Consider the following 17,985-nt stretch of genomic DNA (forward strand, 5'->3'; position numbering starts at 1 on the left):
GGTATGGTCACTTAAACAGAATGGGAGAGGAAAGATTAATAAAACAAGTGTTCTCTGCCAGGTTGGTAGGAAAAAGACCCATAGGAAGACCAAGATATAGGTGGATTGATATGGTAAAAAGTGCCTTAGAAGATAGAAACAGGTAACAGATTGATTTGGAGGAAAATTGTAGATAGAAAGTTAGTAATGGTGTAAATTTTTCATGTAGTACTATCATATCCTGTACACCACTGAGGGTACATGTCAGGAATTTGATGATAATGATATAAGAAAGATGTATTTAGTGAAGTAGAGTAGTGTGCCTTCCCATGATTAGTCCTTGGAGTCCCTGCAAGTGTCACATAATAATAATAATAGTAGTAATAATAATAATAATATATATATATATATATATATATATATATATATATATATATATAAAAGAATATTATGAGAATATAATCTTCGACATCAGAGTTTCCTCGCTTTGTACTACTTAAAAGACATACTCTGCCCATTTATTAGTGCTCAGATTACACTTCACTGGCCTGATAACTATTTCAGTCTTTTGGTTGTCATCACAGACAGGGCAGAAAGCTTAAAAGTACAAAACTCCTATGTCTGAAAGTTAAATTTATTCATCAAGTAAACTTGCAAAAGTTTGTTTGATGAATATCAAACTTTGCAAAGTAAATGGCATAATAAATAAATAAATGGCATAATAAATAAATTTATATAGACTAGAATCGGACTATATAAGGTCTTGTCAAAACCACCTTTCGGAAGCAAAACATGGACCATAAAAAGGAAAGATGAAAAACAAATTCAAACAGCAGAAATGAAATTTCTCAGAAAAACAGCTGGATATACCAAGTGGGACCATAAAACAAATGAAGAAATTTTACAATCCTTGAATATAAAACCAGTTAATTACTACATAAGACAGTATAAAAAAAAATGGATAAAACATTTAAACCGAATGGACAACAGCAGACTATCAAAATTATTATACAGATATAAAATAAGTGGAAAAAGAAGAATTGAAAGACCAAGAAAGAGACAGCATGAGACCGGAACAGGCCACCTGGCCTAAGATCCATGTTAGGAAGAAGAGTAAACTTGCAGTAGGTGCATAATTATATTCTAATTATAGTTATATTTGCCTGAACAACCCTTGAGAGTGCATATCAGAAAATTGATATATAGTGAAAAATATATATTTTTCACTATATTTTGGCTATAAAATATTGATGGATCCATAATATTCTCAATTTCAATCTTATTATGTTAAATTGAAGCCTTTTTTAATCTATATTTTAGTATATAATTTGTTAATTTTAGTTGGCTGGGATTTTATATGAAAAGTTTTTTTGTAGTTTTCTGTGCCAACATTTTATATCTAATTTATTTTTTTCCTTTCACTTTTTTTTTTTTTTTTTTTTTTGTAGATGAGGAAAGTCTTTCTCCTGAAGAAACCATAAGACAGGTAATAAAAATCATAGCTTGCCTTTTTAGAGTAATTTTTTACAAATGTTTTGTACTCCCACAGTTCATAGAACTGGGGCTGGCAAATTTGCCAAGAATAGTCAATTCATGCTGAAGGGGAGAAAGAAATAAAGGATGTACAAATTGGTCACCAACATGCCAAATCACATTCTTTATATGTAAAATTTTCCAACTGTTATACAAGCAAAATAATTATCACTTTAAAACTACAGTGTTCATAAAAGAAAAGTTAATTTTATGATGTGTAATAATAAACAACTCATCCCACAAGACGGATTGATTACTCTATTATCAAAATGGATTCTTCCTCTTCTGACAGGCACAGAAGTGTCGAAGGGTCTTGCATCTGTGACTGTACTGTATGCCCACTATAATGTAGTTCACATATATCTTTGTTTGCTTTAATTTTTCTTTAACTTAATGTAATTTTCCTACTATCAGTGCTCTTTCCTTGAGAGTATTTGCAACGTTGATGCATTCATGTCATTGTTGAAAACATATGCAAAGTCTTATGTTCTAGCATCCGTTTTTTTTTTCTTCTTTAAATCAAAATTTCACCAAAATTTTCTTCCTTCCAGCATTCATCCCACAAAAGAAGCAAACTAGCCCCTAGAACATGTGCCATGATACACTGACCTGCATAGCTGTAGTTGCTTTATCTGCAATTCTAAACAACTACAGTCAAATTTTCTCTTTAATTCCATCACAGTTCAGCAGAAAAAAAAAAAGAGTTGCATAGTAAATAAGGACAAAATTATACCTCGTCAGTTTTTGTTTAGAAATTCTGGCTAGCAGATCAGGGTGAATGAGAGCATTTTTGTTTTCAGTTGTTTGTTCTGATTTTGTGTTCAGTTGCTTTGGTATGAACCAAATGAGATTTCCAATAGGTAATTATCTCAATATTAACTATGCAATTGCTCATATATTCTTCAGGTCATAACAAGTAAGAACATTAAATTCAATTTTGTTACACTGCCACTTTTATTTTTGTATTGTAACAGTTTTTAACTTTTATGGACAATATTCTGGAATTTCAATCTCTTGCTTCCAGCAGAACTTTCACTCTCTTGAATTTACAAAGGTGGTAAATTAACACAAACTGCTCCTACCTGTAAAACAGCAAAATTATTATTATTATTATTATTATTACACAAGACCTCATGGAGTCAAAGACTCATCTGGGAGGTCCTTTTATCACACACATCTCATCATACCGTATCTTAAATACACTCAAACTCCTTGCAGACACCACACTCTCAGGCAACGCATTCCAATCATTCACAACTCTGCACGAAAAAAACCTGCTCTCACTCAACTCACACCCTCTTTATACAGTCTCCAGGGATGACCTCTGGTTCTCCCCTGATCTCTCACTATTCTCTGTAGAACTTCTCTACCATTGATCTTATAACAACCCCTTACCAACTTGTAGGTCTCTATCATATCTCCCCTCTCCCTTCTCTCCACTAGACTCTGCAAATTACATCTTCTCAATCTTTCCTCATACTCAACATTCCAGAGGTCAGAAACTACCTTAGTTATTCACCTTTGGACCCTTTCCAACATCTCTTCATCCTTCTGAAAACCCGGTGACCAAATCTGGGCACAATAGTCCATGTGTGGCCTAATCAAAGCCTTATACAATGGAACAAGAATCTCCCTACTTCTACACGTCAGTGTCCTCCGCATCATTCCCAGAAGTCTTTGTGATGTCTTCACAATTTTGGCGATGTGTCCCCTAAATTTTAGATCCTTATCCACTATCACCCCCAGATCTCTTATTTCCTCTACTTCCAACAATATATTCTCACCAAGCATAAATTCTGCATCCCATCTTTGTTTTCCAAATTTCAAAACCTTACATTTTGCCACATTGAGCTCACATCCCCATTTGCTTGCCCAATCACTCAATTTATTCAAGTCTTCTTGCAAGGCCACAACATCTTCGCTACTCTTTATGGTTCGTCCCAACTTTGCATCATCTGCAAACAACTGAATATCTCCATCCAAATCTTCACCAATATCATTAATATACAAGTTAAACAGTAATGGCCCTAAAACAGACCCCTGAGGCATTCCATTAGTGACTTTCCTTTTTTTGGATATCGCATCCCCATACACAACTTGCTGATACCTATCAGATAGCCAGTCTCCAATCCAATGCATTAATCTAATATCCAACCCCATCTGCTCTACTAGTTTGACTGTCAACTTATCATGAGGTACTCTATCAAAAGCTTTTGCGAAATCCAAGTATATTACTGTGTATCCTTCTCCTTTGTCCAAGGAAGCAGTCACTTTATTGTAATAAGTAAGTAGATTACTAAAACATGACCTGCCTTTAGAAAATCCATGCTGTCCATCAAAGATTATATACCATTGTTGTCAACCCAACTCTGGATCTTAGTTCTCACAAGCTTCTCCAACAACTTAACCACAACACCTGACACAGAGATAGGCCTATAGTTTGATGCTTGAGTTTGATCACCTCCTTTATGAAGTGGCGCAATCTTGCCCTCCTTCCACTCTTTAGGAACTTGACCAAGTGCAAGACTCGTATTAAAAAAATATGTTAAGGCAGGTGTCAACTCTCTGGCACATTCCTTCAGAATACGCGGTGATATATTATCAAGTCCCACAGCCTTATTTATATCTAGTTTACTCAACTCCCCAAACACCTCTTGCTCACTTACAGTCAGTCTCTCCTCCCCATCTTCAACTGCTCTCAATCTCTCCATGAAGCCACATTCACAATATTGAAAGACCTTTATGAACTGCTCATTAAGTATCTCCACCACACATTCTGCAACAGCTGTCTTTATACCATTTCCTCCAATCAGTGTCATCCTTCCATAATCATTCTTTCTTTTGCTGGCTACGTATCGAAAGAACTCCCTAGGATTCTTTTTGGCTTCATTAGCTAACTGCTGTTCATACCTCTCTTTAGCAACTCTCACCAACCAAGTCACCCTCCTTGCCTGGTCTTTGTAGACCTCATGAAATTGGTTACTTCCACTTCTCTTATGCTGCCTCCACAATGCCCTTTTTCTCTGTATCGCATGCTTAATCACTTTATTCATTCATCTCACACCTACCTTATTTAACCTTCTCACCCGTGGTATACATTTAGACATTGCATCTACTAAATAGTTTTTGAAAATCCCCCAAGCTGCATTGATCTCTTTTCCAGCTAACTCCTCATTCCATGCTACACCTGCAAGCTGTCTCCTGAGCTCTTCATAATCACCCCCCCCCCCCTTGTAGTTCCACATACACCCCTTTTTTCACAGGGGTCCTTGCACTGCTGGCAACCACCCATGTAATCACTTCATGGTCACTTTCACCAATTGGTGGATAATTTGACACCTCATTTATAATTACATCCTCTGATGAGATGACCAAATCCAAGACCCTTAATCCTCGTGTTCCCTCTGTTACATACTGTCTGAGGTAGTTATCCCTCAAAAACTCAAGAAACTCATTTTCTTTACTTCCAGTTGCTATCTCTTCATTCCAGTCTATATTGCCATAATTAAAATCACCCATAATGATCACCCTTTTCTTATTTGCTTGGCTTATTTGACTATACATTTCACTATCATCACCATCCAGATTACCAGGTCTATAACAACATCCCACCAAGTATTTGATTCCATTCACCTCTATCTCACACCATACTGCCTTAAAACCACTGGCCGTATTTCCCTCTTGCATCTCTACCTTGTATGGACATAACCCTTTCTCTATCATCAATAGCACTCCCCCTCCCTTTTTACCCTTTCTATCCTCACGAAACACATCATACCTTTCCATCTCTATTCCTGTCAGGATGTCGTCCTCAACTAACCATGTCTCACTTATTCCGACAATCTTTGGGTGCACAGACGCAATTAGAGCAACCATTTCATCCGCCTTGTTTCTTATACTTCTAGCATTGGTATACAAACACAACAGCTCATTTCTGGATCTACAGCTAGTTCCACTGATACTACTCACTCGATGTGATCTCTCCATTCCGGACTGGGGCCATTTCCCTTTCTGCTTCTTCATTTTAGAACCCTTTGCAATTCCATCTGTTTCCTCTTGATTCCTGGTCATCCCATTTCTTTCCTGCCTACACATGCTCTCACCTCCTCTTGGAGCATCCACCTTTCTCACACTGTGTACCCCTGTCCACCCTGAGCCTCCCCGTTTCCATGCTCCTCTTGCACACCCCATTCTCTCATTTTCTATACTCATACCACTCACTTCCCCATTCATTTTCACTTCTTCAATCTCTCCTGCTTTTCCACATTACTCCCCATCTCGATCTGATTCATTCTCTCTATTCACTTCTCTACCTTCTAGCAGCAGTCTCTCCAAGCGACTCACACCATAACCACTCAAATGCAGTCCATCGCTCCCATACAGCTCACTTCATCCCTCAAACTCATTCCACACATTAACAAACTGTACTCCCATCTCCTCGCACACATTTCAGCCAGAATATCATTCACAATCCTTGCTCTCTGCCTCATTTCACCACAACCTAGGCAACACACTGACTACCATTCCTGTCACACTATTCTCTTTTATCTTTCCAATTAGTCTCCTGACATTCATTCTGACATGTTCTTTGTTCTCTCTCAAATCATTTGTACCAATTAATACAATTAACTCTTTTGCTCGCTCCCTCTTCATATCCAATACCTCAATCACGCTACTCATTTTACCGCCTGGAAAACATACCTTGTGCATTTTATCCTCTAGCACACCTTTAATAATGGAGTCGCCATACAACACCACTCGCTCATCTTTCGTTAACTCTTTCATGCCATCATGATTTATTTTAATAGTTTTGACCTGAATTCTCTTAATTTCATTCTGCATCCATTTCATCTCTTGCCTCATCCAAACCAATTCACCTTCCGAATCTCGCGACACATTCTCTCTATCATTAAATCTTTTTAACTTTCTAACTCTCGATCCCCCCCCTCTTCTCACTTTCCCTCTCCTTCATCCTTCTTTGTTTCCGTACTTTCGGTCCAACATACATCCAACTTTCACTCTCATTTATCTTTCTTTGTTTCCGTACTTTCGGACTAACATGCGTCCAACTTTTGCTATCATTCTTCTCACTTTTACTGTCATTCATCTTTCTTTGTTTCATTACTTTCAGTCCATACATGTGTCAAACTTTCGCCATCATTCATTCTTTTTTCGCTATCATTTATTCTTTCGATTTTTTTCACTTGCGATTTCTACATCACGCCATTTCTACTTTCATTCTTTCTCTCAATTTCGATTCTTTCTGCTTCACTTTCGTCCCTTTTAACATCCGTTACGCTTTTCAAATCGCTCTTTTTCTTTTTTCCTGATTTTTTAACATTTTTTCGCCTCTCTTTCTCACCATCCTTCTCTTTCAAACGTGCACTCGTGACACAATCGGTACTAACACTTTCTGTCATCAATTTCATATTTGCATTCATCAGTTCCTCGTTCAGGTCACACTTTGCACACACCCTTGTTTACTTTTGACTTGTTTACTTTCTAACCACTAATGAACTCTTCCTGTACACTTCCGTCTTCTAATTTCTGTTAAATCTCCATATATCAGAGATTCAAGAAATAACGACAGTTCTCTTTCTCCATGTCCTTTTTTTTTTTTCATCAAAACAACTGATAAATGACACCTACTACTGTTCTCTTTATTTCTTTGCATGCTCAGAAATTCAGCAGAACAACTTCTGCTTCATTCCACTATTGTGCATCACATTACTGGGTTCAGTACTGTGTTTAAAATAGTAAATGTTCTTGTCATAGTGCTGGAAAATTCTTCATAATTTATTACTTTATTACATGACACCTCCAAGGGAGTCCGAGGACTCATCGTGGGAGGGCATTCAACTCTACTTCGCTAAATACATCTCATCCTCTCCACTACTACTTAATTCTCCTACTACAGCACACTACTATCATCAACACCATCTATCGTCCATCATCACCAACAACGGTATTTTTTGTCTGTAAATTGCACATGTTCTGAAGGCTGATTTTTCTGTACACAAGATGAAAAAATCCAAGTTTCTGGGAGAAAAAATTTTGTATTGAGAAGAGTAGAAATTGTGCTGTTTCTTCCTTTCACAAGATTTAAATGCTGAGATATTTTTACTTAATTCTATCCACAATGTGAATACCACTATCACTTTGGCATCTCTTGGGAGTAACAGCGTATAACATTAAAATTTCAATATTGATAGTTTGAATTGACCAGTTTCAATTTATTTCTTTTCTAAATACATTTTGTTTACCACTAAGCAAGATTTCAGTGGTCAAAGATAAATTTACATCACAAAACATCTTTCTTACAATATACAAATGTAAACAAAAGGAAAGCACATTTTATTATTACAGCAATCCCTTGATTAGTGCACCTAATGTGTTCTTTAAAACGGGCGCATTAATCGAAAACGCACTAATCGGATATAATAACCTATGGGAAAATGTATAATTTGTTCCTCAGATTTCTTTTTTGACCCTTAATTTTTTTTTATAAAAGAATTAGGGTATGTCTCAGGGTCTAGTTAAAGGAAAACCATGAAGCTGAAAGACAATAAAACATATTCAGAATATATATTTATTATTCTACTTCTTAACAAAGAATTGAGCTAATGCAGTTTGGCGAGCATTTTGTTTCTTTTTTTCATACAACCGAGAGTATGGCCCATTGCCTCTTCTACTCTTCTGCAAATTTTACTGCTTCTCTCTTCATCAGAGTCAGCCTCTAAGCATTGCTGTTTAAAAACTTCGATTGTACGAAAAATAATTTCAAATTGTTTCAGTGAAACCTCTTTTGGCTGACTGTCGGGATCTTCCCGCTGTGCATCTAAATTTAGCAGGTCGGAATCAATCAATTCTTCAGAATGAGATTTAATTAACTCTTGGATGTTATCATTGAAGGGGAGCAAGAAATGAAGGACATACAAATTGGTAGCCAACACACAAAATCACATGCTTTATAGATAAAATTTCCCAACTGTTATACAAGCAAAATAGTTACCACTTTAAAAACTACAATGATCATAAAAGAGAAGTTAATTTTCCGATGTGTAATAATAAACAACTCATCCCAGAAGACGGATTGATTATTCTATTATCGGTATGGATTCTCCTTTTTGTGACATGCACAGAAGTGTCGAAGGGTCTCGAATATTTGGGGCATACTATAGCAGATGACATAAATTTTGGCGGTAAAAATTTGGAACATAGTGTACATAGAAGTAGTGTAGTATGCCATTAAAAATAACTTTGTAAAATGTTTTAAATCGGTAACTAAATTATTTCATTCTGATGAGTGATTTTTTAAAATAGCCATAAAAATGTATAGATAGAAAATTTTTAAAATCTGTAACATTTATTTTTAAGATGTATATAGGTGCACTAATCGAATTTGGGTATTGAAAAAAAATGATGCATTAATCGAAAATGCACTAATCGGGGGTGCATTAATCGAGGGATTACTGTATTATTATTTTCCTGACTACCTTCTTTTGCAACTTCCAGGGATAGCCCCCTTGTCCTTGCTCCTTTCCCTTGTTGTGCCATATGAAAAATCTCCTCAATGTTAATATGATGATAACCTTCAACAGCTTAAATGTCTTGATCACATCCCCCCCCCCTTTGTCTTCTATCCACCAAACTCTGCAGGCTGTCAGTCTGTCATCATAAATCAACATTGTAAACTCCTGATATCATTTTTGTTATTTGTTTCTGCATCCTCTCCAAGGTTATTTCATCTCCTTCAAATCCCAATGACCAGATCTGAGCACGGAAATCCAAATATGGTCTGATCAAAGCTTTACACAATTTAAATAACTTTATAAAATATTAGCATATTTCTGTAAACTGCATGCTTTTAATTGAATTAAATTATTTATTTGTTTGTTGCTATTATTTGTGGGATATTGACTGACAAGCCATCAAGTCTGAAATGTAAAAGGAAAATGGGAGAAATAGAGCCTCCATAGCTCAGTCATTTTGACAATGCCCATTGGTTAGAAAGACCTAGATTTGAATCTCATCCAGGATGCCAAGAACCCTTATCATGGCTTTTCAGTTGAAGATTCCTCTTCTTCTTTGTCTATGATCTCTTATACTTTTAAGCATTGAGATTTTGCCAAAGAGATTTCCATGCCGTCCTGTCTAAGGCTCGTTCTCTTGCTTCTTTCCAGTTAATTCCCTTCTTTTCTAATTTTTCTTTAATTTCCTTTTGCCAACCTTTCCTGGCCTGCCTATGTTTCATGTTCCTATTTTCTGGCTTTCACATATAGTTTTTGCTGTTCTTCCTTCTTCCATTTGAGTAAGATGTCCAAACCACCTCATTTGGGCTTGTGTTATAAATCGGTTGGGAGATGCAACTTGAAGATTGTATTTTATAGTTCAGCTTCTTATTCAATACAATCTTGTGTTTTGTGCCACTTTCCTAAGATATTTCATTTCAATTGTTTGTAGTTTATTTGCGTTTCCTGTTGTTAGACACCAAGACTTGCAACTATGTGTTAATGTTGGTACAAACACTGAACAATACACTGCCATTTTGGATAACTTCTTTCTTATCTGGGAAAGGGCCTTTCATTGCATAGAATAACTTTGTTCCCAAACTTATCCTGTCATTAATTTCTATGTCTAGTCTACCATCCTCTTGTACATATCATCCTAGGTATTTAAAGGAGTGGACTTGTTCCAGTTCATAATTCTCTATTTTTGTTATGTGTTTTGACTGGTTTCTAGATATGATCATTGTTTTAGTTTTATTTATATTTATGATAATATTCCTTTTTTTTTTGTTTCTTCATACCAAATATTAATGTTATACCACGAGTCTTCGGCTGGAATCACTATGTCATCCGCAGAAGCCATATGTGAAATCCTGGTTTCTTTCAGCTTCCTGTATCGCAGGTGGAACCTTTTTGTTTTTGTTTGGGATGCCTTTAAAATTTCATCCAGTACTATAATGAAAAGGGCTGAGGATACAGCCTTGCCTCACTCTTACATTAGTTTCAAATTCCGTTGATCTATTATTACAGGTTCTTACATAATTTTTATTGCTTTTATAGAGGCTTTGTTACCTTATTTTTCTTTAGTATTTGCCATATTAAATGTCTAGCAACTCGATCAAAGGCCTTTTCGAAATCTATAAAACATGCATGTAGTTCTTTTCCATATTCCAATGTTTACTCTGATATTTGTCTAAAACAAGATACGATCCTGTGTACTTCTATTTTCTCGAAAGCCATGTTTGCATTTCATCCATTGTATCCTCTATTTGATTCCCAAGTCTCTGTTCTAAAATATGGGCATACAATTTTCCTGGAATGCTTAAAAGTGAATTCCGTCTATGGTTTTAATATTTACAGTTATCTCCTTTCTTAAATATAGGCATTATTATTGCTATTTCCCAGTCTTTGGGAATAATTTTCTTTTTCTATACGACATTGAAAAGATGGCTTTCTTTCCTAAATTCTTTACCATTTTTGGTGTTATTTGGTCATGGCCAGCTGATTTGCCCAATTTCATTTTACTTATTGCTGCTAGTAATTCATTATCCTGAATTTCCTCATTTTGATCTTCTTCCATTTTGTTTGCATGCCTTGCTCTTAGAGGTCTATTTTTTCTGTGTCCTGCATCTTCTACTAATTCCTGGTTGTACTGTTTCCACCTTTCCATGATGTCTTCAGGATTTCCGAGTAAACTTTCCATCCTTATTTTTGATAAACTTTATTGGGCATTCTTTCTCTGACCTCATTCTTCTTAAAGCATTATAGAAGATTATTCTGTTGTATCCATACTACAGTTGCGTTTCCTTTGTCTGATTTGGTTATTGTAATGTGATTATTATTACGTAGCTCTTTTAGAGCCATTATTTCTTTATGTGGGATATTATTTTTGCATTATAGAAGAGTTTCTGGTTTTCTTTAAAATTTTCTAAAGTATGTCTTCCCAAATTTTCTAAAGAAGTCTTCCCAGCACTTTCTTTTCTCTTCTTTCACTAAGTTTTTAATTTTATTTATTTGATTGTTATATAGCTCTCTGTCGACCTGCAACTTTGATGCTATATATCTTTTCCACAATTGCTTCTTCTTTTTTTTTTTTAATTTCTTCTTTTAGTTCTTCAGCCCACCAAGATGTTTTATGTTTCTTCTGTTTATTGATATACACAATTTTTTTTACTTGTTTCTAGAAGTGTTATTCCAAAAATTAAATACAATAAGAAAAAACCCTGGATGACTGAATCAATACTAGAACTTATGAATGAAAGACGAAAAAAGAAAAGTACACAACAGTATAGAATACTCAGTATATTGCCAGCAAAGATTGGTTGATTAATTGGTAGAGCCTCTGCTACTAATGGCTCATAAAAAAGTTAAGCAAGTTTGAGCTTGGTTAGTAGCTGGAAGGGGAACAATTGTTTGATGCTGTTGCCACACTCTCCCTTGATGAGTCCTTTGGACTCGCTGGAGGTGTCACATAATGATAATAATAATTCATTATAAAAAATGAATGCAGGAAGGCTAAAGACAAGTGGCTAAATGAAAAAATGTAAAAATAGAGGAATTGAACAAGAAACACAATAGTAAAGAAATGCATAAGTCAATCCAAGCTTTGACAAATAAAAAGAAGAATTTCAACCATAATCTTTGTATAAAAGATCAAAATGGAAAAATACTACTAGAGACACAAGATATCATAAAAAGATGGGAAGAATATGGAAAAGAACTGTTTAACTCTGATCACACAGACGCACCAGATATACAAAATATGGATGGTGAACCAATTACATATGAAGAAATAGAATATTCTCTAAGTCAAATGAAAACAGGTAAAACACTAGGCTCTGACCAGATCCCTATTGAATTGTTAAAGAAAGTAAATGAAAACATGCTTAATGACCTAAAGGTTATTTTTAATAACAAGAAACACAATATTTGTTTTATTGATTACACCAAAGCATTCGATTCAATAGATCACAAAAAATTAATACATATCCTAATAGAATAACAGGCTAAAAGGAAAAGATCTATGTATAATTACAAATATATACTGGAATCAAATGGCCTCAACAAGATATAAAAATGCATATTCTGACAACTTTGAAATCAAAAAAGGAGTAAGACAAGGATGTGTCTTATCACCCTTACTGTATAATATATATAGTGAGTAAATTTTTAAAAATATTTCAGAACTGAAGGGTGTAAAAGTCGTGGGTAGGAATTTCAACAACTTCGGGTATGCAGATGACACAGTCCTTATAGCTGAATCTGAAGATGATCTTCAAAACTTAGTCACAGAAATTTACAACAGAAGCTTAGACATGGGATTAATTATTAACCTAAAGAAAACAGAGTGCATGATTATATCAAAAAAAAACAATAAATAAGAAACTAAACATAACTGTTAACAAAAAAAATTGAAGAGGTTCAGTCTTTTATATATTTGGGACAAATGTTTACAGACAGAGGAAATTCCCTTAAAGAAATAAAAATAGAGATAGCAAGAAAAGTCTTTATCGATATGAAACCTGTTCTAACATCCAGAGACATTAATATAGACACAAGAAAAAAATTAATAAAATGCTATATCTGGTCAAGCCTTGGACTCTAAATAAAGAAGCAGAGAAAAAATTAGAAGCTTTTGAAATGTGGACAGAAGAATGTTGAAAATAACATGGACAGAGAAAATGAAAAACGAAGATGTTTTAAAGAAAGCAAAAATGAAAAGAACATTAATGAAAATAATTCTTCTTCTTCTTATTGTGCTATCTTCTATCGAAGGTCAGCGACCATCTTGGCGAACAAACTGCGATCTTGTGTTAATCTGAGCAGTTGTGCACTGCTCTTTCCTGTCCACGTCTTGATGTTGTCAAACCATGATATTCTTTTTCTTCCTCTAGTTCCTTTGCCATCAATTCTTCCTACCAAAATAGTTTGTAGAAGTTGGTATTTGCTGTTTCTCATGATGTGTCCAAGATATGATGTTTTTCGTTTCTTGATTATTTGTAAAAGATGTTTAGCTTTGCCAATGGATTTTAAGACATCTTCATTGGTAATTTTTTCTGTCCATGATATCTTTAGCATTCTTCTGTATAGCCACATCTCAAAGGCTTCGATTTTCTTGATGGTTGTCGCCTTCAATGTCCATGTTTCAACTCCATAGAGCAGAATAGACCACACGTAGCATTTCAGCATTCGGCATCTGACTTCCATGTTTAGGTCTTTATTGCAGAATAGTGTTCTCATTTTCATGAAGGACTGCCGTGCAATGAAAATAATTAAAGAATGAAAATTTAAATATTTTGGACATCTAACTAGACAAGAAGGCATTCAGAAATTCATATTAGAAGGGAAACTGGATGGAAAAAGAGGGAGAGGTAGACCCAGGAGAATGTGGTTTGAAGACATTAAGTACTGGACTGGCTTTAATTACCATAAATGTTCCAGAGCAGCAAAAGAAAGAAAAAATGTTCCGTGACATGGTTATCAACCTCCTTTTAGGGGATGACAATTGAAGAAGGAGAAGTGTTTTGAACCTGTGCTATAAGCTTTCTATTTCTTGGTCTTCGTAAATCTCTTTTTTTTTTTTTTTTTTTCTATTTCTTTCATAAAACACTTTTATTGAAGATTTCAGCCTATTTCAGGACTTCTATAGACTCTTGTGTTTTTTGTATACTTCCAGTAGGATCTGCTTATGATAGTGTAGTCAATTATAGATTTTTCATCTCTGCTGCACTTCCCTGGTAAACTTATGGATTTCTTTATGCTTGAACATAGTATTTGCTATTACTAAATTATTCATAAGGCAAAGATTAATTATTCTTTCTCCATTATTATTCCAGGTTATTTCTCCTTGTGATCCCAACACTTATTTTGTTTCTTCATCTACTTGATTCCCTGCTTGGCTGTTAAGGTCTACTAGCAGTATAATATGCCCTTGAACTTCTTCAATGGTGTTTTGTAAGAGTTCAAAGAATTCAACTTTAATTTCTTTATTAGCATTATCATTTGAGCCATATGCTACAATTACAGTAAATTCTTGGTTACCTGATTTAAAATCTGTAGTGATTGTCAACAACCTTTCATTTATTAGTTGCTATTTAGTAATATATTCTTTGAGATCTGGTTTAATTATACATGCTACCTCTTGTTTTCCCCATTCTCTTGGGTTTACCCCTGAATAGAAAAGTATATATCCGTCTTTCAATTTCTGGCAACCTTGGCCTTTCTTTTTTGTTTCTGTGACTGCTAGGAGATCCAATCTCGATTTTTTAAAATTCATCTATTAATTCATTTTCTTTACCATGTAAACTTTTAATATTCCATGTTCCGTATCTCATGTACCTTTTTCCTTGCTTTGTCATTAACTATTAAGGCAGTTCAGCTATCTCTTTGTTGTTTCTTTTAATGTGTGGAGCTTTAAGGTATGTAGGGGATTAGACTTCAAGACAGCACCCAATTCTAGTGGTTGGGCTGCCACCTTCGAGGTTCCCCAGACTGACCTATGAAAAATGTGCTATCCTATTGGTCTGTGGAAGGTATCTTACTATGATGAGCACTCCCCTGATAATTCTACAGCTACACTGGTTAGGATATTATTCTTGACACTTCATCCAGAGCATTATGCTGGTGATGACTTTGAAAGTGAATATACGAGTTTGAGTTTTTGGGATGAATTTATATGGAATCTCATCACTCAGGAAATGTACTTGCAAAAAAGGCACTGAGCATAAAACAATTTATATATCAAAGACTAACTGATCAGCTGGGGCCTAAAAACATTACTTTTATGTTAAAACAAAAGTGGATACATTGTGAATGTGGAGGTGTATATGGAGAGAGAGTTGATGTGGATTGGAGCACTCTTTCTAACCCAGTTAGAGACAGAACTAGGTGTGGCAAAGTGTTTGGTAGCTCAGTTGTGCATATCATCGTAGGATATATTCACTGTTATAAATGTCTCAGAGTACTGACAATAAATCATTGAACTGTAGTATCAGTGACGGTATGCAGTGAGAAACATAGTGAATAAATAAAATTCATTGTTTTGTATTATAGATCAAAAACTATGTGTTTTAACAGTTTGGTTATAACACATGCATTATTAAGGTTTTCCATAATGGTCAGTTGTTGGGGGAGCCTGGAGTCATGTTGCTGAAATTGAAACTAGGGTTCAAAGGATTACCACTTAATTAAATTATGTGAATTACTTTGAAACAGGATCTGATTGAATAATGACTCAGGTCATGCTTTGCTCATCCACAGGATTTAGGGGTTTCCTCAAGTTCAGAGCATGATACTTTTAGATTTTGCTAAGGCTTTTGACAGAATTCAGCATGAAAGACTATTGCATAAATTGGAGAATATGGGATTATAAATTATTGGCATGGATAAGAGGATGATTGACTGACAGATATCAAAATATGGTATACAGGGATGTGAGTCTGCAGGATTTAAGTAATCAGTGGTGTGCCACAAGAATCAGTGCTTTGTCCATTATTATTCAATCTGTACATTAATGACATTGGGAAAGATTTGACATGTGGCATACAGCTATTTGCTAATGATGCGAAGATAGGTTGGGTAATCAGGAGTGCTGTTGATATGCAGTACTTGCAGAATGATTTCAGTAGGCTGGAATTGGACATGTGAAAATGGCTATCAGTTCAATGTTGGTAAATGTAGAATAATGCACTTTGATGTGATAAGATATTCAATGTCATATTATTGGTAGGATTATGCTAGAAGACTCTAATCAGGCTAAGGATCTTGGAGTAGACAGGAAGTTGAAGTTCAAGGGCCATATAGCAAAGGTTGCAAATACAACTCGAGAATAATTGCAATGCTAAACTGAACCTTGACATGTAAAGATGGAAGTCATTTTGCTACTTTACAAGGTCTTGATATGATCTCACTTTGACTGTTGCACGCAGGTCTGGTCTTTTGGTTTCTGTGGTGATTCTAATATAGTGAAGAGAATGCAAAGGAGAGTGTTAAAAGCGATAGTGGGATTGAAAATTTGTGGACTGCAGACACTAGCAAACAGGAGAAAAAGGGCTGATGTGATTGAGACTTCCAAACTTCCAGAATGGTCATACAGGATATCAGTATATGGAATTTTTCATTTTATGGAAAGTGGGGAAAGGTTGCAATGGCATCTCTGGAAGTTGTGAATGAATACTGTTAAGAAGGGGGTGAGGGCTATATTTTCCTCTCATAGAGTGGTGCATGATTGCGATGGATTGCCATTAGATTATCGGTAGTGTATATTCAGTTTATATGAGGGAGTGCACTAGAATCAATGAGTCAGAGCTCCTCATTGGTAGGTTCCCCCAGGCCAGTTTAGAATTTCATCTTAAGCTGGGATTTCTGCCCTCATTAAATGAACCTCATCATTCTATTCTATTCCCTACCTTTCCTACCACTATTATTCTCATGATGTCAGCCATGCTAGTTATCTGTAAGACTAAGTTCCTTGATAATTTTATTTTACATTAATTTTTAATTAATATGGTTAATGCATTTGTGTTGAAAATGTGTTGTAGTAAATAAATATGTTTATTGTTATGGATTAATAACTCAAGTCACAAGTGCACACACAACTTCAATATTCAGTTTAGTTTTAGACACTGAAACTTCAGATATGTTATAAATAGTATAGTATTCTGTTTTTCAGACAGCCAGACCTGTATTCTCCAGGATTTTTCCTAAACATGACTGATAATTAGCAATGAAGACTTTGCATTATTATTATTATTATTCAGGCCTCCATGGAGTCAAAAGACTCATCGAGGGGAGGTCCCCCCTGAGAAACACAAAATCTATCATACCACTCCTTAAACTCATTGACCGTTCTCGCTCTCACAACACCATCAGGCAATGCATTCCATTGTTCAACCACCCTCCATGCAAAGGAACTACTCCTCACCCTCTTGCAAACAGTTTCCTTTCGTAACTTCCAGGGATGGCCTCTTGTCATCACTCCTTCCCACTATTCAACCAACCAAGCAAAAGAACTCCCCAGTGCCAACCCTTTAACCACCTCTCAACAGTTTAAAAGTCTCAATCACATCACCTCTCCTTCTTCTATCCACCAAACTCTGCAGTCCACATTCCCTCAGCCGATCCTCATAACACATGGTACAATCTTGAAACCATCTTTGTTAACCGCCTTTGTACCCTTTCCACAGTTAATTTATCCCCTTCAAATCCTGGGACCAAATCTGAGAACAATAGTCTAAGTGTGGTCTGATCAGAGACTTATACAACTGAATGATAACCCTTTTATCTCTGCAGGTCAGTGTCTTTCTCATTATTGCAACAATCCTCTGTGTTACCTTCACCACCTTTGCAATATGTCCCTTGAATTTCAGGTTTCTATCAATCATCAACCCCAGATCTCTTGTCTCCCATACTTCCTCCAGTATAACTCCTCCCATAGAGTATGCAGCATCCCATCGATGTTTTCCAA

At 35.5% G+C, this 17,985-nt stretch overlaps 1 protein-coding gene across 1 annotated transcript in view; it reads left to right on the top strand.

Moving 5' to 3' along the window:
* The window catches only part of LOC150098992 (uncharacterized), a 700,419-nt gene that overhangs the window by 70,822 nt on the left and 611,612 nt on the right, over positions 1 to 17,985 (top strand). Inside the window, exon 3 of the mRNA XM_090405788.1 lies at positions 1,428 to 1,465. Coding sequence (XP_090261914.1) covers positions 1,428 to 1,465 — 38 coding nt within the window. The remainder of the gene's footprint in view (positions 1 to 1,427; positions 1,466 to 17,985) is intronic.

This window comes from Typopeltis vanoorti, chromosome 15 (genome assembly GCF_054136105.1).
Source record: "Typopeltis vanoorti isolate ZY-2024b chromosome 15, IOZ_Tvanoo_1.0, whole genome shotgun sequence".
Classification (NCBI taxonomy): Eukaryota; Metazoa; Arthropoda; class Arachnida; order Uropygi; family Thelyphonidae; genus Typopeltis; species Typopeltis vanoorti.